Here is a 20078-nt window from a genome sequence, read left to right on the forward strand (position 1 = left end):
TGGAATAAGAACCAGCACTTTTCTGATTAAATCTTCCACCCAAAGTCCTCCCTCATAAATACTATACATTAACCCACAAAATATCTTCTTTCCACATTCTCCTAAGCCCTTAATTAGTTCTACGGAGATGTTATCTGTACCCTGAGCCTTATTTTGTTTCAATTCCTTTATTGCCCATTTTATGCCACAATCAAGTATGCCTGGACTTAAGTTAATCTCATCATCATCGTCATCAGTATTTCAATCCTAGGATTGGTTTACTGCAGCCCTCCATTCTACTCTATTTAATCTCAATTCCCCCAATCCCTGGTACCTTCTCTGTTTTACATCCTTCTTAATTTTTCCTATATACATGTTTCTTGGTCTTTCCCCATATGGTCCTATCCTCTTCTGCACTTCTATATGCTTCCTCGTTCCTTACTTTGTCTGTCCATTAAATCTTCAGCACTCTACTCCAGCACCATGTTTCAAAGGCTTCTATTCTTCGCTGGTCCAATTTTCCAAGTCTCAGACCCATAGAGTGCCATGCTCCACACGCAAGTCATGACGAATTGCTACCTTGTTTCCTACCTCAGCTTCTTTTAAAATATTAATTGTCTCTTCTTCATGAATGTGTTCTTAGCTTGGGCTATTCTTTGCTTGATGTCGGTCGAACTTCTTCCATCCCATATTATTATGCTGCTGCCCATGTAGATGAAAGATTCCACTTGCTCTAGTTTCACCCCTTAAATTTTGATACCTGCATTCAGCTTCTCTCTTCCACATGCAAGGATTTTAGTTTTCTTCTTGCTGATGCTCATATTATATTCCCCCAGTACTTTAGTCCATAGCACTTAAAGAGTTGCTTGTAGGTCCTCTCGCATTTCCGTCACTACTACGATGTCATCTGCAAACCGGAGCATGTTGATTTCTGCTCTATTTACCTAGACTGCTTCGATACCCAATTCGCGTGTTTCTTTTATTGCCTCTTCCAGGCATACGTTGAATAGTACTGGCGAGAGGTCGCATCTTTTGTCTTACTCCTTTGCTTATTCTGGCTTCTATTTTTCTTCCATTTTTCATTTGCATTGTTGAAACCTGATTCTTGTAGTGGTAATGGATAATTCTTTTGTCTCTTGAACAACCAGTTTCCATTCGACAGTGTTGAAGGCCTTTTCCAAGTCCACGAATGCCACATATGGCTTATTTACGGGTCTCATTGTTTCGGCCAGAACTCTCAAGCTGAGAATGGCCTTTTTTGCTCCTTGATTTTTCCTGAATTGGAATTAGTTTTCTGAGAGATTTCCTACTACCCTTCCATATATTCTTTGGCTAATTATCCGGGTAAGAATTTTTTACGCTTGAGCCACCAGGCTCAATGTTCCATGTCCTTTGCATAAATCTCTTTTTGGTTTCTTTGGTATTGAAATCATTATACTTTTCTCGAAGTCTTCTGGTATCTTTCCGCTGCCGTATCTATCTTTGATTATTCCATAGAGGGCATCCTTCGCTTTGACCCCGAGTGCCTTGATATTTTCTCTGTTTATTTTATCGACTCCTGGTGCCTTGTTGTTTCTCAGGTCTGCCACAGCTCTCTCAAATTCGCTCCTTAATATCTGTGGACCCCGATTGTCTCCACCTACCATGCTTCCATCTTTTATTCAGCCATCTTCTGGTGGTTTGGGAGCTTGATAGAGTACTTCAATGTATTTTTTCCATCCATTCCCAATATCATCATTATCTATTAGTATTTTTCCATCATCGCCTCGGATGTTTTGCAATTTTGTTTTTCTTCCCCCCAACTGCCTCTTCACTAGTTTACAATCCATCTTGCTATTTCCCTTATTCATGCTGTCATTAATTTCCTTACAGCAGCTTTCTATCCATTCTTCCTTTGCCTTCTTGCACTCTCGTATGGCCTGGTTCCACAACTGTTTATAGAGGTCTTTTTCACTCTCATTTCTTATTTATTTATTTTATTTTTATTTATTCAGTATGAGTCCGAAAACAGCACATTTTGGCCTTTACATCGAACTCTTGGATTTGGATTTGGCCTTGGATTCTTGTATTTACTTCTTTCGTCTATGAGACGTCTTATTAAAGCTGTTATCCATGGCTTCTTAGATATTTCTGCCTTACTCACAAGGAGCTTATCTGCAGCTTGGGCCATTAAATTCTTCATTTCTTTCCATCAACTGTCAGTACTGGTATTTTCATTATTTCCTTCTACTTCCCTTTCGATGACCACAGTGAATTTTTCTCTTGCGCTCTTTTCTTCCAGTATCTTGCGTTGTGTTTTATCTGGGTTGTTGCGTCTCTTTCTTCATTTTCTTGTATCGCAGTCTGCTGTTCATGATCACCAGGTTTTGATCGCCATTTATACCTGCGCCAGGGTAACTCTTACACTTCTTAACTTGGTTCTCGTATCTCTTCCTGACTAGGATGTAATCAATTTGGTATCGTGCTTTGTCTCCAGGCATCTTCCATGTTTATCTTCTTCTTGGATGTCGACTGAAGATGATATTTGCCACTGCCATGTTTTTCTTGTTGCAGAATTCAATCAGTCTCTCTTCTGTGGGGTTTCGTTTTCCCAATTCCCAAGCTACTTCCCTCTAGCCCCTAGCCAACCACAGCGTTCCAATCTCCCATTACTATGAGGTTTTCCTTCCCTATTAATGTTCCTAAAACCTCTTCCAGTTGTTCGTATACTTCCTCTATTTCATCTGAATGGCTGGACGTCGGCATATACATACACCTACATTATCACTGTATCCATAGATTCTGCCAATAACTTTATCATCAATATCTTTTCATTATATTGCCAGTACAACATTATTTCTTTCACCTCATCTGTATCATAATTACAGTTTATGTTTAAAGTTTCTGTACTAACATTTTACTACATATCCTCTCATGTATTCCATCTATCTCCCATGTATCTTTATTGGTTCAATCAATAATTTTCTTGTCATATCTTTCATAGTGTGCATGGATTTTCCTTACTAACTTCATGACCTTCCTATACAGTGCACTCTTTTCACCTATCCTCGGTAAATTTTCCATGCCCGTGTACTACATCCTCCACCACACTTATTTTGCAAAATTAATTTATTGTCTCAGTTCATTATTCAACTCTTTGCACACCCTTCTTCTTCCTAATTCTATGTTTCCATTCTTCCATTTCCTTTTTCCAACCATGTTCTTAATCATCTCATCTGTAATCCATGGTTTCCCCCGCTGTTTTTCTGCCGGCTGTTCCTAAGGTGTAAGTTGCATTTGCTGACATTCCTCTTTTGAGATGCTCTCATTTTTCTTCCACTGCACCAACTCCCTTTCCTCACACAATTTTTATCTACTGCCTCCTGGCACTTCTTTCTATTCATTCCAGTTAATGCTTTAACATTTCATTTCACCAACCGTCTTCCCTGTTTTATCATCTTGAATTAAATGCAACACTTTATTACCACTAAATTATGATCTGACCTTGCATTTGCTCGCATGGAACTGATAATTAATCACTTTGTTCCTAAATCTGGGTCCAACCATAACATAATCCAAGTGATTAATTAAAAATAGCAATTTTCCACAAAAATAAAATTTAATGCAACCGGTTTCAATTTTACTACATCATCATCAGGTCAGGTGAAACCAGTCGCATTAAATTTTATTTTTGTGGAAAATTGCTATTTATAATTAACCATGATAATCCACCATATCACGCCTGAAACGTCTCTTTTTATAATCTAACTGATCTCTCTCCGAGTCCCCAGGCATTTTTTAAGCATACCTGGATATATTGTGGTTTAAATCAAATAAATAACATACAAGGAAGCATGAACAAATAAAATAAATACAGAGTATTCATGCAATAGTATTTTGATGCTTTAAAATACCCTCACTAAAAGTTATTCTAACCTCAAGGTTTCATGAAGTTTGGTGATATTTTTACCAAGCAAATTATTAAAATACATGCACAACAGCTGGTCCATTATGGTATTGTGAGTACTTAATGGCTTTGTACCACAATATACTAGTATTTAACCATCACTAAAAAATTCATTTCACAACATAACAGAAACTTCAGGGTTCACACTTCTTAGATTTTCATTCTCAACCACGGACTTCCCTGAGTAATATTCCATTTTTTCAATGATTTATCTCTTCATTTTTTGGATTGGGTGCTTTTTGGTAATCACCCCTCATTGCTGTCACGCCATTATTACCACTGAAGTTAGTTCTACTAAGGATTTGTTTGGCCAGGGTTTGAGCATGCAATAGTTTCTCAAACAAATATGATCTCAAAAATAAGAAAAATCATTCACTCTCAACTTGGGAGTTTCCAGTTTGCACTTCAGAGTTTTTTTTATCGTTAGCCCCCTGTTTTGGCAAGTTAAAAAAAAACCATTTTCAACTGTTTTCTAACTCTCCCTGCTCTATGATAACTCTTAACTTTTTCACTGAGAAAAATTCAAGCCAATCACTTGTGAATATATTTGTCACAGTCAGCTCTCACCTGGAAGTTTACGGAGCATCTTCACTGAGGTGACTTGTCTTTTCCACATGCACGAGAGTATCCACTCCATCCGCTTGGCTCTCCACAGTGTGTTGAAGAGCATTAAGTAAGTGGTAATTTCCTTTGGAGTAAATATCTGTAAAGCAAATGTTAATGAAAGATAGCATCATGTAATTAATAATAAAATTCAAAAATAACTTGTTTTATCACCAAATTGACCTTTGTAGTAGAAATAGTTTTCCCTTTGCTATATCCTTACAATTCTCTCACCTTCTTAATTAGTTCATCCACTTTTCCTTGTTATCAGAAATTTCATCATATCTTCACATCTTACCTTTCCAACAAATTTCCTTGGTCTTATTAATTTCTAAATCTAAGCCATGCCATGTTATATTCTAAATAGTTTCTACCCATTTCTCCTGGCATTCTATGTGCACCAATGCCTGGGTGGATATTTGAATCTACTGTTAGTTATATTTAATTCCTTCTTCTGCAGAATCCTCTGCTTTTTCTCTGCAATCATTTCTAATTCCTAAACCATATTCTATTACCTTTCCCTGATTCCTCCCTTCATTACCACAGTTTTTCATTTCCCCATTACTATTAGGTGCACTCCTCCTGGCATATTTCCAAGTATTTCTTCTGATTGTTTACACAACCTATATCTTCCTCCCCGTGACTATCTGTCAACATATATAAGCCTGAATAGGGGGGCCTGCTCTCATCTCCCAATTCTAGTACTTATCTCATCTGTATTCACTACTCTTCTCATTTTCTCTCAGTGTCCATCCAATTTGGCCACAGGAATGACAATTGAGATACTCCAATTATCATTCCTCCTTCCTCAGGTGCCCCAATGGCATAGATTACATTGTTCTATTAATATCATAGCAAAATCAATAGTAATAATTTTTACTGGCTTAAATGATCTCACTTCAGAGATCAATCACAGGAGAACACAGCAGGGGAAATATCTGAATCGTTATCTTAGGGGTGACCAAAATACTACACCACAAAACACTCTCACAAAATCAAATTACATTTTTTTTAGGACACAGGTTGTTTAAACAAGAAAGAAAGCCACTACTTTCGCCAGTTAAGGTATCATCAGGTTCAACTCAATTATCTGAAAACATTTTTATGGGCAAACTAGTTGCACCATTTTTTATTACTAAAGTGACCAGTGTATTGTAACCAAGTTTATTTGAATTTTGTGATGTTGCCTTGAATCCACCAAACAATGCCTACCAGAGTGAATTGTATCACTAAGCACATAAACCATCACAATACTCTACTCTAATATCAGTAAAAAAATCAGTCGCAGATCAAATATTTGACAATTATGAAGTCATTCGGCCAGTTTGGTTCTTCAGTTCCATTTCCACAGGTTCTCGCGATCATCATATGTATAATTCTAATAATACTAGTAAATCTTTGAAGATGATTGAACTTCTGTTTATTATTGTAATTGCTGATAGTTTAATAACTATCTACGTATTTACTAAAACCATCAGAACTGAAACTACACACCAAACTGGCACTGGAACAAAATCTAGTGAAACCAAACCATCACTATTTCATTTCCCTCAAAAAACAACAATTAAACACATAAAGAGGTCATAAATTTAATTAAGAGGAAGTGTTTAGAGTACTTACAGCTCCTATTGGTCCATCCACATGATAATCTAAACTGAAAACATCCCATCCAATATCTCCTGGTGCTACTTCTAACTGGTGAACATCCAATCTATTTAATACATCTGAAGATTGATGCTTGACATTGGTAGCACGTATGGCTGATTCCAGAATGCCAGAAATATTGTGATGATATATATTTGAGGCTGGTTTCCCCAACTCCGGCCTATAATAATTAATATGAATTTGAATTAAACATGTACAATGACTTTGAAAGACAACTGTGAATTAATAGTTACATTAAAAATTTTAATGTAAATGCAACTATTTTTTCCAAAATGGCCTTTCAAAATTCAGCAATCTGCTTGGAAATAAAGTAAAAAATCAAAGGAGCATACATATCCAATACTACATATGCACAACTTAAGTTGTGGAGACATGACCATTTGCATATAGGAGAATTATTACATGTAATTATATGAAAGTTATGATATGCTTGATATTAAAAAACAACAGAAAAAATAAACCTCTAAACAATGTGCTACACAACAAAATTGACAGATGTGTATTGACCACATTCCTCAATGGAAGTCACCATCAGTGATTGCTGTTTGTGATGAGTACTGTTGAAGACTTTAAGCAAAACAATTCCTGGAAAGAAGGTATTTAAGAAACTGGAGCATGCTTACCTGTTTCATTGAAAATTTAACAACACAAAAGTCAATGGTATATTTGAACAAATAACTGGATAACTATGATATAACACTACAGGACCGTACCTACTAGCCAAGCTTATAAGTGGAACCAGTTAACGGTTTATTGTCTGATACAAGCTACATATTAAGAGACAGTTTTATCTACCACTATGCTGGTACAGCCTTAACGTCCAATGAGTTAAATGTGAGTTTGTTTAAGTATTTTAAGGTAATAGCAGACCACCAAAGATTCACTGTAACTGAGTGGATGGCATCAGGAAATGACTGAAAATTATCTAAATGAGTTCTAGGGTTTATGTCTCCACATTTAATGGCATTTGGGTGAAAATTCTCTTCACTTTTTAAATAAATTAATCTATAAAAACTCCTTCCACATTCTTCTAAACCCTCTAAAGGAATTCAAATGGGATGCTTTCAATCCTTACCGCCATTTTTGATTTCAATTCCCTTAATGTCCTTTCCATCCTTCAATAAGTATGCTTGGACCTAAGCTATCCTCAACTACATCACATTCCTTTCTATGTTTAAGTATGCTGGCCAAATGTCTCTATCAATTTGAAAAAATTCGTTGTAATACATTTCTGGGAAAAGAGTAACACCCCCCCATTTAGTTACATAGTGAAACAAACAGAAATCGCGAGGGTAGATTCCTTTAAATACTTGGGTGTAACAATTACTCACGATCTGTCCTGGGGAAAGCACATACGGGAAATATGCGGTCGTGCTAATAAAAAATTGGGATTTGTAAAAAGAGTGCTGGGTAAATGTGACGAAAAAGTGAAGGAACGATGTTTTCTTGCCGTAGTCAGGCCCCACCTAGAGTATGCTGCCAGTATATGGGATCCTCAAGAGATAAATTTGATTTCGGAATTGGAACGAGTTCAGTGGAGGGGGGCTAGATTTGTCAAAAATTGTTATGACCAACGCAGTAGCGTAACTACTTTGCTAGAAAATTTAGGCTGGGATTCCCTTACACAGCGGCGTTTACAATATAGATTAAACTTATTAAAAACATTTAAAGATGGGTCCTTTTCCGATGACATCAAGAACATAATACGAACCCCAACGTATTACGGGCGGAGGGATCACGAATATAAGATTAGAGAGATTGACTGCAGGACAGACAGATTTAAATGGTCATTTTTCCAAGAACAATAAGAGACCAGAATTCTTGTAATCGAAATCCCCCAGGAGCCGGCTCGACATAATAATTATTAACCTACAAGGTAGCGACTGCGCAGGGTTATATGATCATATTTATATATTTATTTTGCAGGTTCCCCTCACCTTTCCCCATCCATTTGAAAAACCCTAACCCCCTCATCCCTTACCCTTTCCTCCTGGTGCTGTACCCCCTGCCACACACCTTTTTGGTGGCTTGCAGGGTATTGATGTAGATGTAGATCATTTAGTTCCTCCACATATTCCTTCCATCTCTCTTCAATCTTTCCTTATTCAATTAATAATTTTCCAAACATATCTTTAATAGTAGTCAAGGCTTTCCCTTTCTCACTTACTTACAATTCTTTCACCTTTCTGTACAGCACACACTCATTCCTCTCCTTCTTGTACTCTCTCCATAAACTTGACATTTCCACCTTGTCTCTTTCACCCTACAAGTTCACTGCCTCCGTTATTCAACCCTTTACACTTCCCTCTACCTCCGTGTTTTCATCCTTTTTTCTTTTCTTCTCTCGTCTTTCTTTCTAATCATTATGTCCTTATTCCATAGTTACCTTGTCCTTTTCCTGTTACCAGTTCATATTGTTCCATTTTTGCATTTCGATATCCTTTTTCTATGTATTCTCATTTTCTTTCATAGTGCCCAGCTCCCTCTACTTACTCATGATTTTCTCTAAAGCCTACTGATACCCTGTTGTACGCTGACGACACTAATATAATAATATCAACACAAACATATCCCAGCCTTGTGGAAAAAGCTAAGTCTGTCACACTTGCTATAAACAAGTGGTGTACAGACAACCTTCTAGACTTAAATGTAAATAAAAGTAAAATAGTAAACTTTACACACAATAAGAACATATCAGATGATCTGCTGGTAAAAATCAATGACCTATCAATTGAGCGTGTGACAGAATGCAAATTTCTAGGTATTTCTCTATGTGCAAATATTTCTTGGGATACTCATGTAAAAGCCCTCCAACACAAGCTCAGTTCAACTTGCTACTTATTAAGACACCTGTATGAAACTACAAGTAAAACTGTACTACTCAATTTGTACTATGGGGAAATTTACTCAAATATAACCTACAGTATAATATTATGGGGATCAGCTGCTATTTCTCAAACCATCTTTAAAATGCAAAAGAAAGCTATTAGAATCATCGCCAGGAAACCTTACAATGCTCCATCAAGGCCTATTTTCCATGAATTAAATTTGCTACCACTCCCATGCATCTACATTATGTTTTTAATTCTATATATAAAAAATAACATCGGCAACTATTCTCTTAACTCTGCCTATCATCATCATTACACCAGAGGCAGGAATGACTTCCATTATGGGAATATAAGAACTAAAGCATTGAAATTAGGACCCAATGAAATGGGCATCAGATTATTTAACAAACTACCCAAAAGTATCAAGGATACACAGGGAACTGCCGTATTCAGGCATAAACTAAAAAGATATCTACAACGCAATATGTTTTACTCGGTTGATGAATATCTCAACAATATTCCCGACCAGTAAGTTCATACTTTTAGTTTCTAGCAATGGTAATGGTCTGATTCATGTTTGTGATCAATGATTTTTCTGAATTTGATATTGTATGTGCATGTTACAGCCGATGTTCATGGGTTTGTACCAAACACTTATGTAACTATGAGCATCTATTCTTTTATGTATCTTAACTGAGCCTGTGTCTTTGCTCCTCATTGACGTGCCTTATATCATGTACATACTTCACCCACCTGGTATTTTTGTATTGTGATCTCTGGGCAAATAAAAAGTAATAATAATAATAATAACCCGTCAATCCAGTTGAAGCTTCTACATTCTATTTTGTAACCTGCAGCTCCTCCCTTATCTTTTTGAGTCTCAAACTGCACTTATAACTACTAAATTTTGATCAGAGTCCACATCTGCTCCCAGGAAGCTGGGAAAATTGATGACGCTGTTCCCAAATCTGTGACTAACCATAATATAATTCAACTGATACCTTTCTGAGCCACCTGGCATTTTCCATGTATACCTATGTATGCCCTTTGTGGTTCATTAACCCCATCTCCGGCAGAACTCAAAAACTCCCCGTGGTTGCTTGGTGCTATGTAGACTGGGACATTGACTCAGCTTTTCATTGGTTCAGCTTTTACTTCTACTAATAATATTCTATCAGTTGTTTGCATGTTTGCTATGCTTCTACCTACATTTTTGTTCCATATTATTGCCACCACTTGCTGACTATTTTTCCCTCTTCTATATATCACTCAGCTATATATCACTCCAGTAATACCTGCAATCTTTCCATCTCACCTTGCATAGACCTAATATATCTAAATTTCCTCCATCTCTTACTTTATATTTTCTTATTTTTCTTGCATCAATATCGCCCTAATATCACAGAACTTTATTCTAACTAGATCGGTCCTCTTCTCTATTGCTGCTATTGTTTTCACTCAGCAAGAATTTCATGATTTGGCCACTGGGAAAGATTTACCTCTGCCGCCTCAGAGCACAGCACACAGTTGATTGAACTGAGCCCCGTTGTCGCCAGGACTCATTGTCATTATAGCCAAGAGTGGGTCCTCTGGCTTCAATTGTCTCTACCGTATGGTGCACTAAACACACACTTAAATGCAAGCGAACTGAGTGCACATGGTACATGAAAAATCTTGCAGATGAACAATAGTTTAATTATGATTTTAAACTATTTAACTTACTCTAGAAGCTCCATTAAGTAACGAATAAAATCTCCTTGACCAAGAAGTAAGAACTGTCGAAGAGCCAAAAGATGATCTTGGAAGCAATATTGTTCTTTCATCACAGTCAACACCCTCAACGACGTTTCCCTATACGCAGTATCCATCATTGCTTGAAGGCCACCATCTCGATCTTCCATAAATAATGCCTCCACTGAAAAAGAGCAGGAAAGGTATCCATTTTGATTGCCCGCTTATTTTGTGAAGATACAAAACTGCAGAAGGAAGAAAATGCCTGGACAGTAAACCAGGCGTTGAAGAAAGATTTACAAAAAATACTAACCACTGGTTTTCTCCAAAGCTTGCTTCAATGCTTCACGTCCTCTTAATGGAGTGTGATCTTCACATACTTCTCGCAAGAAGTTAATACTTTTTCCAGTAGATAATATTTTCTTGGCCTGCGACATGCTTATAAAGGTTGGCAACATTGTTTCCCTATAAAAAAAAACAATTTTTAACTCAAAATCCTTCAAATCTATTACCATTATGTAAAACATATTATGGTTATCATTAAATAACATAGGAAAATACTGTACATGAAGAGGCACATTTAGTCCTACATTTTTGTACACTGCTTAAATAAATATGGCTGCATACACTAAATATGGTAATAACCTTTAAAATACAAATTACAGCACAATTCAAGTTCATGTCATGTCATCAATTCAAAATTCATGAAGCTGAAAAAATTGATCTACAGAGAGATTTTTTGGAGAAAAGTGACTTAGGGACAATTTTTTAGGTAAATTGACTAATTAGAGACATTTCAACAAAAAAAAGTGGCAATTCTTTGCACAATACTTAAAGATACAATGGCAATTTTCCTCTAATATTTAGACGAGAAAACCATTAAGTAGACAATCAAAATAATTCCAATTCAGTGAGCTTCCACTTTGTAATATTGAACAATTCCATAGGACCAGTCGTAGAAGGAAAATATTATGAAATGAATCAATAAAATCATTATTTCCCATGCGGGGGAATCTCACTTCGCAAGCACCTCACACAGCGAGTAATTCGCAAAATAAGTGACAGAGGGACTGCAGTTTGTCTCTACCACTCGTTCCACTACTACCTTACCAGTGATTACACATTTATCCAAAATTATTTTCACCCATATTATTAGTGATTTTTCTGCAAAGTTTAATAATATTTTGTGTATAGTTTTACAATTGACCCCGAAGAAAATTTCAAAAAAAGAAAGCCATTAGAGACTAAAAATAAAAAATATCAGTAGAAATGAAAAGTAAAATCATTGAAAATTAGGAAAAAGGCTTGAGTGGGGCTGATCTAGTATGCATATCCTGCAGGTTTTTTTCTAGTTTTTTAAATTTTTTTTATTTTAAATACACAGAAACCTAAATTATGGATCCTGAATTTACATATGGCTCTATTTTATAGGTGCAGCATTTATTTTTCACACTGAATTAAAACCATATGCATTATTACTTTCAAAAGAAAGCAATGAAATATAGGAGTGCTTACCTTATGCTATACTTTTCATGCCAGAGTCTGTCACCTTTTACAGAAGAATCAGAGGCAATGAAAAATTCCCCATATGGATCATCAATCTCTCCATCCAAAATCCATCGACTCAGCATGACATAAAGTGGCTTACAAACCTAAAACAATATTTCAAAAGATCAGTCACTTCAATTTTGTTTAGACCCTATGCATTGATGAACACCAATGTATGCATGAACAAATTGTTCAACTAAATGAATCAGATGAATTTGTTTTACTAAAACACATTCTTACTTAGCAAATAACTGACTGAGTCCAACAACATGAAATTCTGAAAAATGCAGCAATTTTTTAAATAGCTACATTTTCCATTTTTTACATTGAAAACCACACTTCACAATATTTTCTCCGAAACCAAAATTATGTGTCTAATTAAAAATAACAGGTATTTATTGGTGCAATATTAAGTAAAATAATTAATTCACCGTGCAGGCTGAAGTATGGCATTATTTACTATTAACATAATTTCCAATTGCAATCTATTACATATGTACACGTAGACCAGCTAGTCAGATGGTCATATAATAATTAAATTTGACTTGTCATGATACAGTAAAACTGCATTTCATTATTAAGAACACACTATATATTGTTCACTTGATATAATATCCAATGAGCACTTCAATGCATAGGCATCAGGCAATTCTCAGAAGTTGTTGTATCAACATCACATTCCCAATCAAAACGCTCTGATTTCATTTTTCCTGCCTCTTTTTGATTACTCCCAATAATCCTCTCTCATTCCCTTTCACCATGCCTAGCACTTCCTCATTTGTTGTCCTTTCTGTCCATTTCACCTTCTCTATCCTTCACACACCCACATTTCAAAAGCATCCAATCTACGCCTATCATACCTTGCTTCAGTGACCATGTTTCCGCACTGTACAAAATTAACCACCGTACCAACGTTCTGATGAGTTTTTCCTTAACATCCTTACTTTATGTCCCTGTCATCAATTCATTCCTTGTAAAAGCTAATTTGACTGACAAAATTATTCTTTGTTATGTCCCCACTAATTTGACCATTTTGGTCCTAATCACTTCCAAGATACGTAAAATATTCCACTAGCCCTAGTTTATAGCCTCCCATTTAAATATTTGATTAGCTTTCATCTTGTTTGAAAACCTCATAGCCAACATTTTCTTTACATTGATTCTCATCCCAATATGAACAATGTTTGTAACCCCTTGGCTGACTAGCTAACAAAAGCTGGATCATCCATAAGCCTACTTGACTTTATGAATTTCCCACTGTCTTATTTCTATCTCCAATTCTTCCCATGCCTCATACCATTGCCTTCACACACATGCTGAAAGGGATGGATGATAATTGGCACTCTTATCGACATCTTCCTCCCTAAGATTACTTGTTGGCATGTTGACTTCAATGATAAACAAGTTGGTTGGTTCAGCTTGAACTTCTATGAATAGTATTCTATTCTAATAGTCCTCCATGTCACTCTGCTTTTTCCGACCTTTTTGTTTAACACTACTGCCTATACTGTTTACTTGCTGGTTCCCTTCCCCTACACTGAATATTACCCATTTAACTATTGCTCCAGTAATACCTGCAGTCTTTCCACCTCACCTCACATAGACATAAAATACCCATAATTCCTCTCTGCATCTCTCACTTTACAGCAGTAGTTTTAGGGGAGGCGACCAACGGCTGAGGTCATTTGTGCCATTGGGGATGGACAGGAAAGGATGACGGGTGGAGAGAAACCCGGTGTCGGCATTAGCCTACTCTTAACAAAAGGCGCTAAGGGGTCCAACAGCTAAACGTCCCATCCAGATGGCATACTCACTCAAAGTACTCTCCACAAAGCACCTTAAGTAGAGATCGGGATACCACTGAAAAATATCTGCCGCTGCTGGGATTTGAATCCGGGAACTCTCAGTCTCTCTTTATATTTGCCATTTTTCCTGTCCCCAACATTGATCTAACATTCCAAGTCCCTATTGCAACTACTTTGGTCCTTCTGAGTGTCTTCTCTGCTGATGCCATCAATATCACATTGCAAGTAGTTCGTGCGATGATGACATCAGAAGAATTCTATGGTCTCGGGCTCAACTTTGTGGAGGTTCATGTTCGTTTAAATGACAAACATGTTACAAAGTATATTCATTTAAACGAACATGACATCAGAAGTCTTGCCTTTCAAGTAGCCTGACACAAGGCCTAAGGAACTGATTCTCTCGAGTTTTCAGGACTTCTTTCTGAACTTTTGTCTACCACCAATTGTTGGGATAAATAACCGAGCTGGTTTTCCATTGTCTTTCTCAATACTGTTTTTAATGTCACACCATCAGTCAATATTACTCCAATGAGGTCATATGTCTATGCATCCACCTCATTAGGGAACAGATGCTGCAAGGACTACTTCTTGTCTGGCTCCTACCACTCACCCCATCTGGCCAGGGGTAACCCCATCTATCACCAAAATAAGTCCCCATCAAATTATAACCCAAATATTTAACAATCTGGCTAACCAATAAAAAGGAAGTGTATTTAAAACTTAAATATAAACATGCCTAACAAAATTAATATTATTCGATTGCTTAATACTCAAGCTGATTGTAATTTCTCATTATACAATTTTGCTAAAATTACAATCATCATTAAGTATTGTTCATCACGCTGTTTCATGCAATACCGCATGTTTATGTTGTCATTATCTAGACCAACAGGGCCAGTTAAGTTCTATTTCACTGAATTAAAATATTTCCGGAACTCACAGCTCCAAGGATATGTTTCATTGTCTCCCTCACAAGAGGATCACCATGGTGAAGGAAAGCATGGACACCACCAGCAAGCGCTCCCCCACGGCTAGCTTTTGTTGCTTCCGCTACAGCAAGCAGGCAGTGCAAACGAGCGGCTGGTTCTATCGCCCAAACAGCTAGACGACGGAGGGTAAGAGCATCAGCATCACACTTCTCACCCACAGCATTTATGGCATTTTCTTGCTGCAACTGCAAAAGAGCAACATGATACAAAGGTATTCATTAATCTGCTCTACTACTTGAATATAATAAGATAAATTCTGGTCCTTACTGTTCCTGAAAAACACGTCATCAGACTAAAACTAAAAAACTATACTTAAAATCATGGAAATTTTTTTGCAAGTGGGCATTCAATATATCATGAGTTTTGTGAGAACATATTAAGTCTTACCATGGAAGCAAAAAAAAAAATGACACCATTTAGGTCCTAAGAAGTCATGAAAATAAAAAATTGCTGATACAGCATTTAAGTACTAAGTATGTGGTCTGCCCAATAAACAATAATAAATACGCGAACTGGGGCCATACAAACTTTACTTTGCAAAATTTAGTCTACGTTGATGTCCCATTCAAAGTACTCTCCATTTGTTGCTATCCACTTATTCTATCCTCTTTTCCACTGTTTGAAGCACCCTTGGAAGTCCTCGGCAGTGTTGGCTGTTTTAGTTTTCATGTCGTTTCTTGCTTTATTGTGTCCACATCTTCCTAGAGATGTCCCCTTATCACATTTCTGCATTTTGGGAATAGGAAAAAGTAACAGGGGACGATATCTGGCGAATAAAGAGGATAATCAAGGATGGTGATTGAATTTTTTACCAGAAACTGGCAAACAATCAATACTGAATGTGCAGGTGCATTGTCATGGTGAAGGATCCATCCATCATGTTCGGTTGAAATAATGTGCACTGTTGATTTTCCTAAATTCAGTTCATCAGCTTTCATTCGGACAGTTTTTTGACGATTGGTAAGGACAAAGGACCACACACGATCAATGTTGTCGTCAACACTGGCGGTTGGAGGTCGTCCCGGCCTTGCAGCATCCGTGGCGTCTTGGCGGCCATCTTTATAAATGCTTAATCCACTTGAAAATGGATGTTTTCTTCAGAGTATTATCACCGTAAACAGCTGTCAACATTTCAGTAATTTCTTGATAACTTTTACTGCACTTCACCAAAATACTTGATGTTGATTGGTTGCTCCGTGATTTTGTCAATTACCATTTTCAACAAACAGTAAATACAAGGACAACAGAAACTTACATAACTGGCACCATATGCACAGCTCGGTGATCTGCCAAGCACAGATGGCTCTTCAGGTCTCAGGCAACTAGCGCCACTAGTGAGCGGGGCTATAGTCCGCCTCACGGCCGCCAGATTGCACCAGTTATTAAGTGCCATAGACTATGATAATTAATTCATGAAGTTTTTACAAAAAGTACAACTTAAACGCAATAAAACTGGACAATTTTTGTTTTTCTTTTGTAATCACCAGTAATGATGAAGCAAGGCACAGTCATCTCTGTTGTGCATCATACTTATAAGTTATTGTTCAAAGTTAAATCACAATTACATGCACAAATTTTTGGCATAGCTAAAATATTAAACAATATCAATGCTAATGCTATTTGATTTAGCAGCATGATGTGGCCAATGGCACTTGAATTCCACCAGACTTTAGTTGAGGTAGCCTGCTCCTAATGATGAATTAAATTAACAGAGTTAATTAACGGTTCAATAGTAGAAATTTATATTTTTTCATGGTTCATTACGAAGAAAATGAAGGATTTTGGATTTTCACTAGTCCCAGGTACTTGTATTAGAAAGCAATTTAATTTCTATAAATGGAATTCTCACAATAACTCAATAAATATTGTTTTAATTTGTCAGCCCATTTCCTGTTCATTAAATTCAGAACCAGAGAGCAAGAGCAAATGTGAGGTTAGGTTGAATAGTCCATGAAAATTCAAGAGACCACTTTTGCATATGGTAGTAATTTTCAGTTAGTAGCATCTCTTGATGAAACACACAACTAGTTTCCGTCAGATCAAGCATTTCACTGTTTTTGTCAGTTGAGAAAAACAAGCGATATCCGAGCAATGGATGAAAGAGACTTTCCTGAGTTGATTAAATATTTCATGGAAGGCAATTCAACTCAGAAGACTAATGAGAAACTTGATGAACATTATAGTGAACCTTTGCCCTTGATTGGCACAATTTATTGGTGGCTTCAAAAGTGCTCCAGTGGCCACATGAGAATGGCACAGAATGTTCTGGATGGCCTAATGAGAAAAATCATTCATTCAACACTCCAGAAATCACTGATAAATCCATGCTATGACTATAATGATAGAAAACTGAGGGTGTGCAATAAATAGATTACTGATGCTGAGGGCATTTAGAACATATGAGTACATAATACTCCACATGAACTTTGGACATGTCATGACAAATTTCACAGCAAAATTCAATTCCCAGAACTGTGTTTCCAACCTGGATCCTTTGATTTCCATCCAAATCACATGGTCCCTTCCACTATCAAGGAAACTTCTAAACATAGAACTTATAGTCTTCAAAGAAACGTAAATGGAATGGGCAGAAATTAAGGGATCCAGGCTAGATGACATTGTTTCAACATGAAATTTATTTCATTCATAATGTTAACTAAATGGCAATGTATGTATTTTTATCGAAATATTTATTTCATAAACAAACCTGAGCCTCCAAAATTGCAACCAAGCGATAATACTCGGTTAGCTCCTGGCGAAGGGCAGCAACTAAGCTTTGCGAAACAAGACCAGCAGTTTTGCACATGTTGCGATCATCACAATGTTGTTTCACAAAGTTATGCAGCCAACCAAGTTCTGCAGCCCGAAGAACAGCATTTTGCTCAGGCTTACTTAATCCAACCTGAAGTTTGAAAGTTTTCAAAATAACTTATCAACATTATTCGATAGGAATATTCCCTCTGCCATAAGAGCAAGAATTTAACATTACAGAATGAGAGAAGGAAATATACATAACATCATGAGCAGAAAACCATATTTTTCTCACAGTGATAGCTGTAGCACATATTTACCAACCGTGATTGATTGATTTTATTTACAAGTTATACGCATAACTTGAGTTTTTTTTAACTTGGAAAAAAAATTGAATTTTAGCAAACAGTGAATCAAAAAATGGAAAGTAACAAGATTTACAATGTATTTTTGTTCAGTCATTTATACTGAATCAAATCTATCACCAATATAAAGATGACATTTCCTACCACCAACTTTACCCATGAAAAAACAGCTAACATTTGGTATTTTTAAAGAACCAATTCCTACCAGCAGGTAAGAGAGGGGACCCAAAAATAACAGGAATGTTGTTATAGATTCTTTAGTTCTCAATATATTTACATTAAATTTTGCTCACCTTCAAAGTATTCCCCATTGACCACAATTCACTTATCCAAACGATGCTTCCAATGTTCAAAACATTTCTGAAAATCATTTATAAGATGTCCTTTAGGCCTTCTAGTAGTGATTTTTGTTTTACCTCCTCCAGTGTCAAAATGCTTTCCTTTCATGTCCTTTTTGAGTCTGGGGAACAAAATGAAGTCACAGGGAGCTAAATCCGGTGAGTAGGGGGGGCGGACAATCGATGTCATGCCGTTTTTGTCAAAAACTGCATCAGAGAGAGGGCGGTATGAGCCAGTGCGTCGTCATGATGGAGGAACCAGTCGCCTGTGTGCCAGAGATCTGCTCTTTTCTTCCGGGACACTCTCCCTCAATCTCTTCAAGACCTCCAGGTAAAACTTCTGGTTGACAGTTTGACCGGGGGGAAGGAACTCCAAGGGCACAATACCTCTGCAATCAAAGATACAAATGAGCATTGTCTTGATTTTTGATTTCACTTGGCAAACTTTTTTTTGGACGAGGAGAGCCAGCTGTCTTCCATTGGCTTGATTGCTGCTTCGTTTCAGGATCTTATCCATAGCACCACGATTCATCACCAGTAATCACCTTGGAAAAACAATCAGGGTCCTTTTCAAGCTAACTTTAAAGTTCAAAGCATGCCTGAACTCAATGCTCCCTTTGCTCGTTAATGAGATGGCAAAGGACAAATTTAGCTGCAACCCTTTTCATATGCAAATCTTCAGATAGAATCCTCTGAATTGAACTCCATGACACTCCAGACATCTCACAGTGTTGATCAATTGTTCTGCGAAGGTCTTCAGGAATGGGGGCATTGATTTTGTTGATGTTTTCGTCAGTTCTTGATGTCGAAGGGCGGCCTGAACAGGGTTGGTCTATAATTGACAGTTCACCATTCTCAAAACATGTTAACCACTCATAGACTCTGGTTTTGCTTGGGGCAGCTTCCCCATCAGCAGTCTTGAGCATAACCAAAGAGTTTGTGGCGGATTTCCCCAACAGGAAACCAAATTTCACTGCAGCGCGTTGCTCTTGATAACCCACCATCACGTTTCTTGCCGAAATGAAAAAAGTTGTTTCAATGAAACAGCTCTCAGGGGCAGACCGATCCAGTCACAGCGGACGGCACTGTGCATACTGATACAGGAGGTGTGAGCCTGGCCGACCGGCTAAACAAAGGCTTCCCCCCTCTCTCGCTCCCCACCGCAGCCCAATTCATTCCTGTAACTTTTGGGTCCCCTCCTCGTATAAGCAGTAAAATTACAAAGATATAAGGTTGAGACCTGACTGACTGATGACCGGACTGGAAATGCTGATGTGAAGTTCATATGTACAACTACCTGAAGAGTGGAGATTTGAATTCTTCATGAATATTTATTTTAACACTGAACAACAATGAATAAGCTATTTCATTACTATTTGTAATGTTGCAAAGATAAAACTCGTGGGATTCTATGGTGAACTGTATATATTACACTGGGAATTTAAAGATATACACTACAATTTGGTTCTGCCAAAGGTGAATTATGAAAAGAAAATATATGTAAAACTGATAGTGAATGTAAACATA

The 20078-nt window shown here is 37.0% G+C and overlaps 1 protein-coding gene across 1 annotated transcript in view; it reads right to left on the reverse strand.

Moving 5' to 3' along the window:
- LOC139687343 (gamma-tubulin complex component 3-like) overlaps positions 1 to 20078 on the reverse strand; it is a 47483-nt gene that overhangs the window by 7192 nt on the left and 20213 nt on the right. Inside the window, exons 7-13 of the mRNA XM_071584515.1 lie at positions 17805 to 17999; positions 15049 to 15282; positions 12271 to 12407; positions 11069 to 11220; positions 10747 to 10939; positions 6149 to 6353; positions 4493 to 4628 (exon numbers count right to left, since the gene is read on the reverse strand). Coding sequence (XP_071440616.1) covers positions 4493 to 4628; positions 6149 to 6353; positions 10747 to 10939; positions 11069 to 11220; positions 12271 to 12407; positions 15049 to 15282; positions 17805 to 17999 — 1252 coding nt within the window. The remainder of the gene's footprint in view (positions 1 to 4492; positions 4629 to 6148; positions 6354 to 10746; positions 10940 to 11068; positions 11221 to 12270; positions 12408 to 15048; positions 15283 to 17804; positions 18000 to 20078) is intronic.

Source organism: Hetaerina americana, unplaced genomic scaffold, assembly GCF_022747635.1.
Source record: "Hetaerina americana unplaced genomic scaffold, ioHetAmer1.1.p SCAF_19, whole genome shotgun sequence".
Classification (NCBI taxonomy): Eukaryota; Metazoa; Arthropoda; class Insecta; order Odonata; family Calopterygidae; genus Hetaerina; species Hetaerina americana.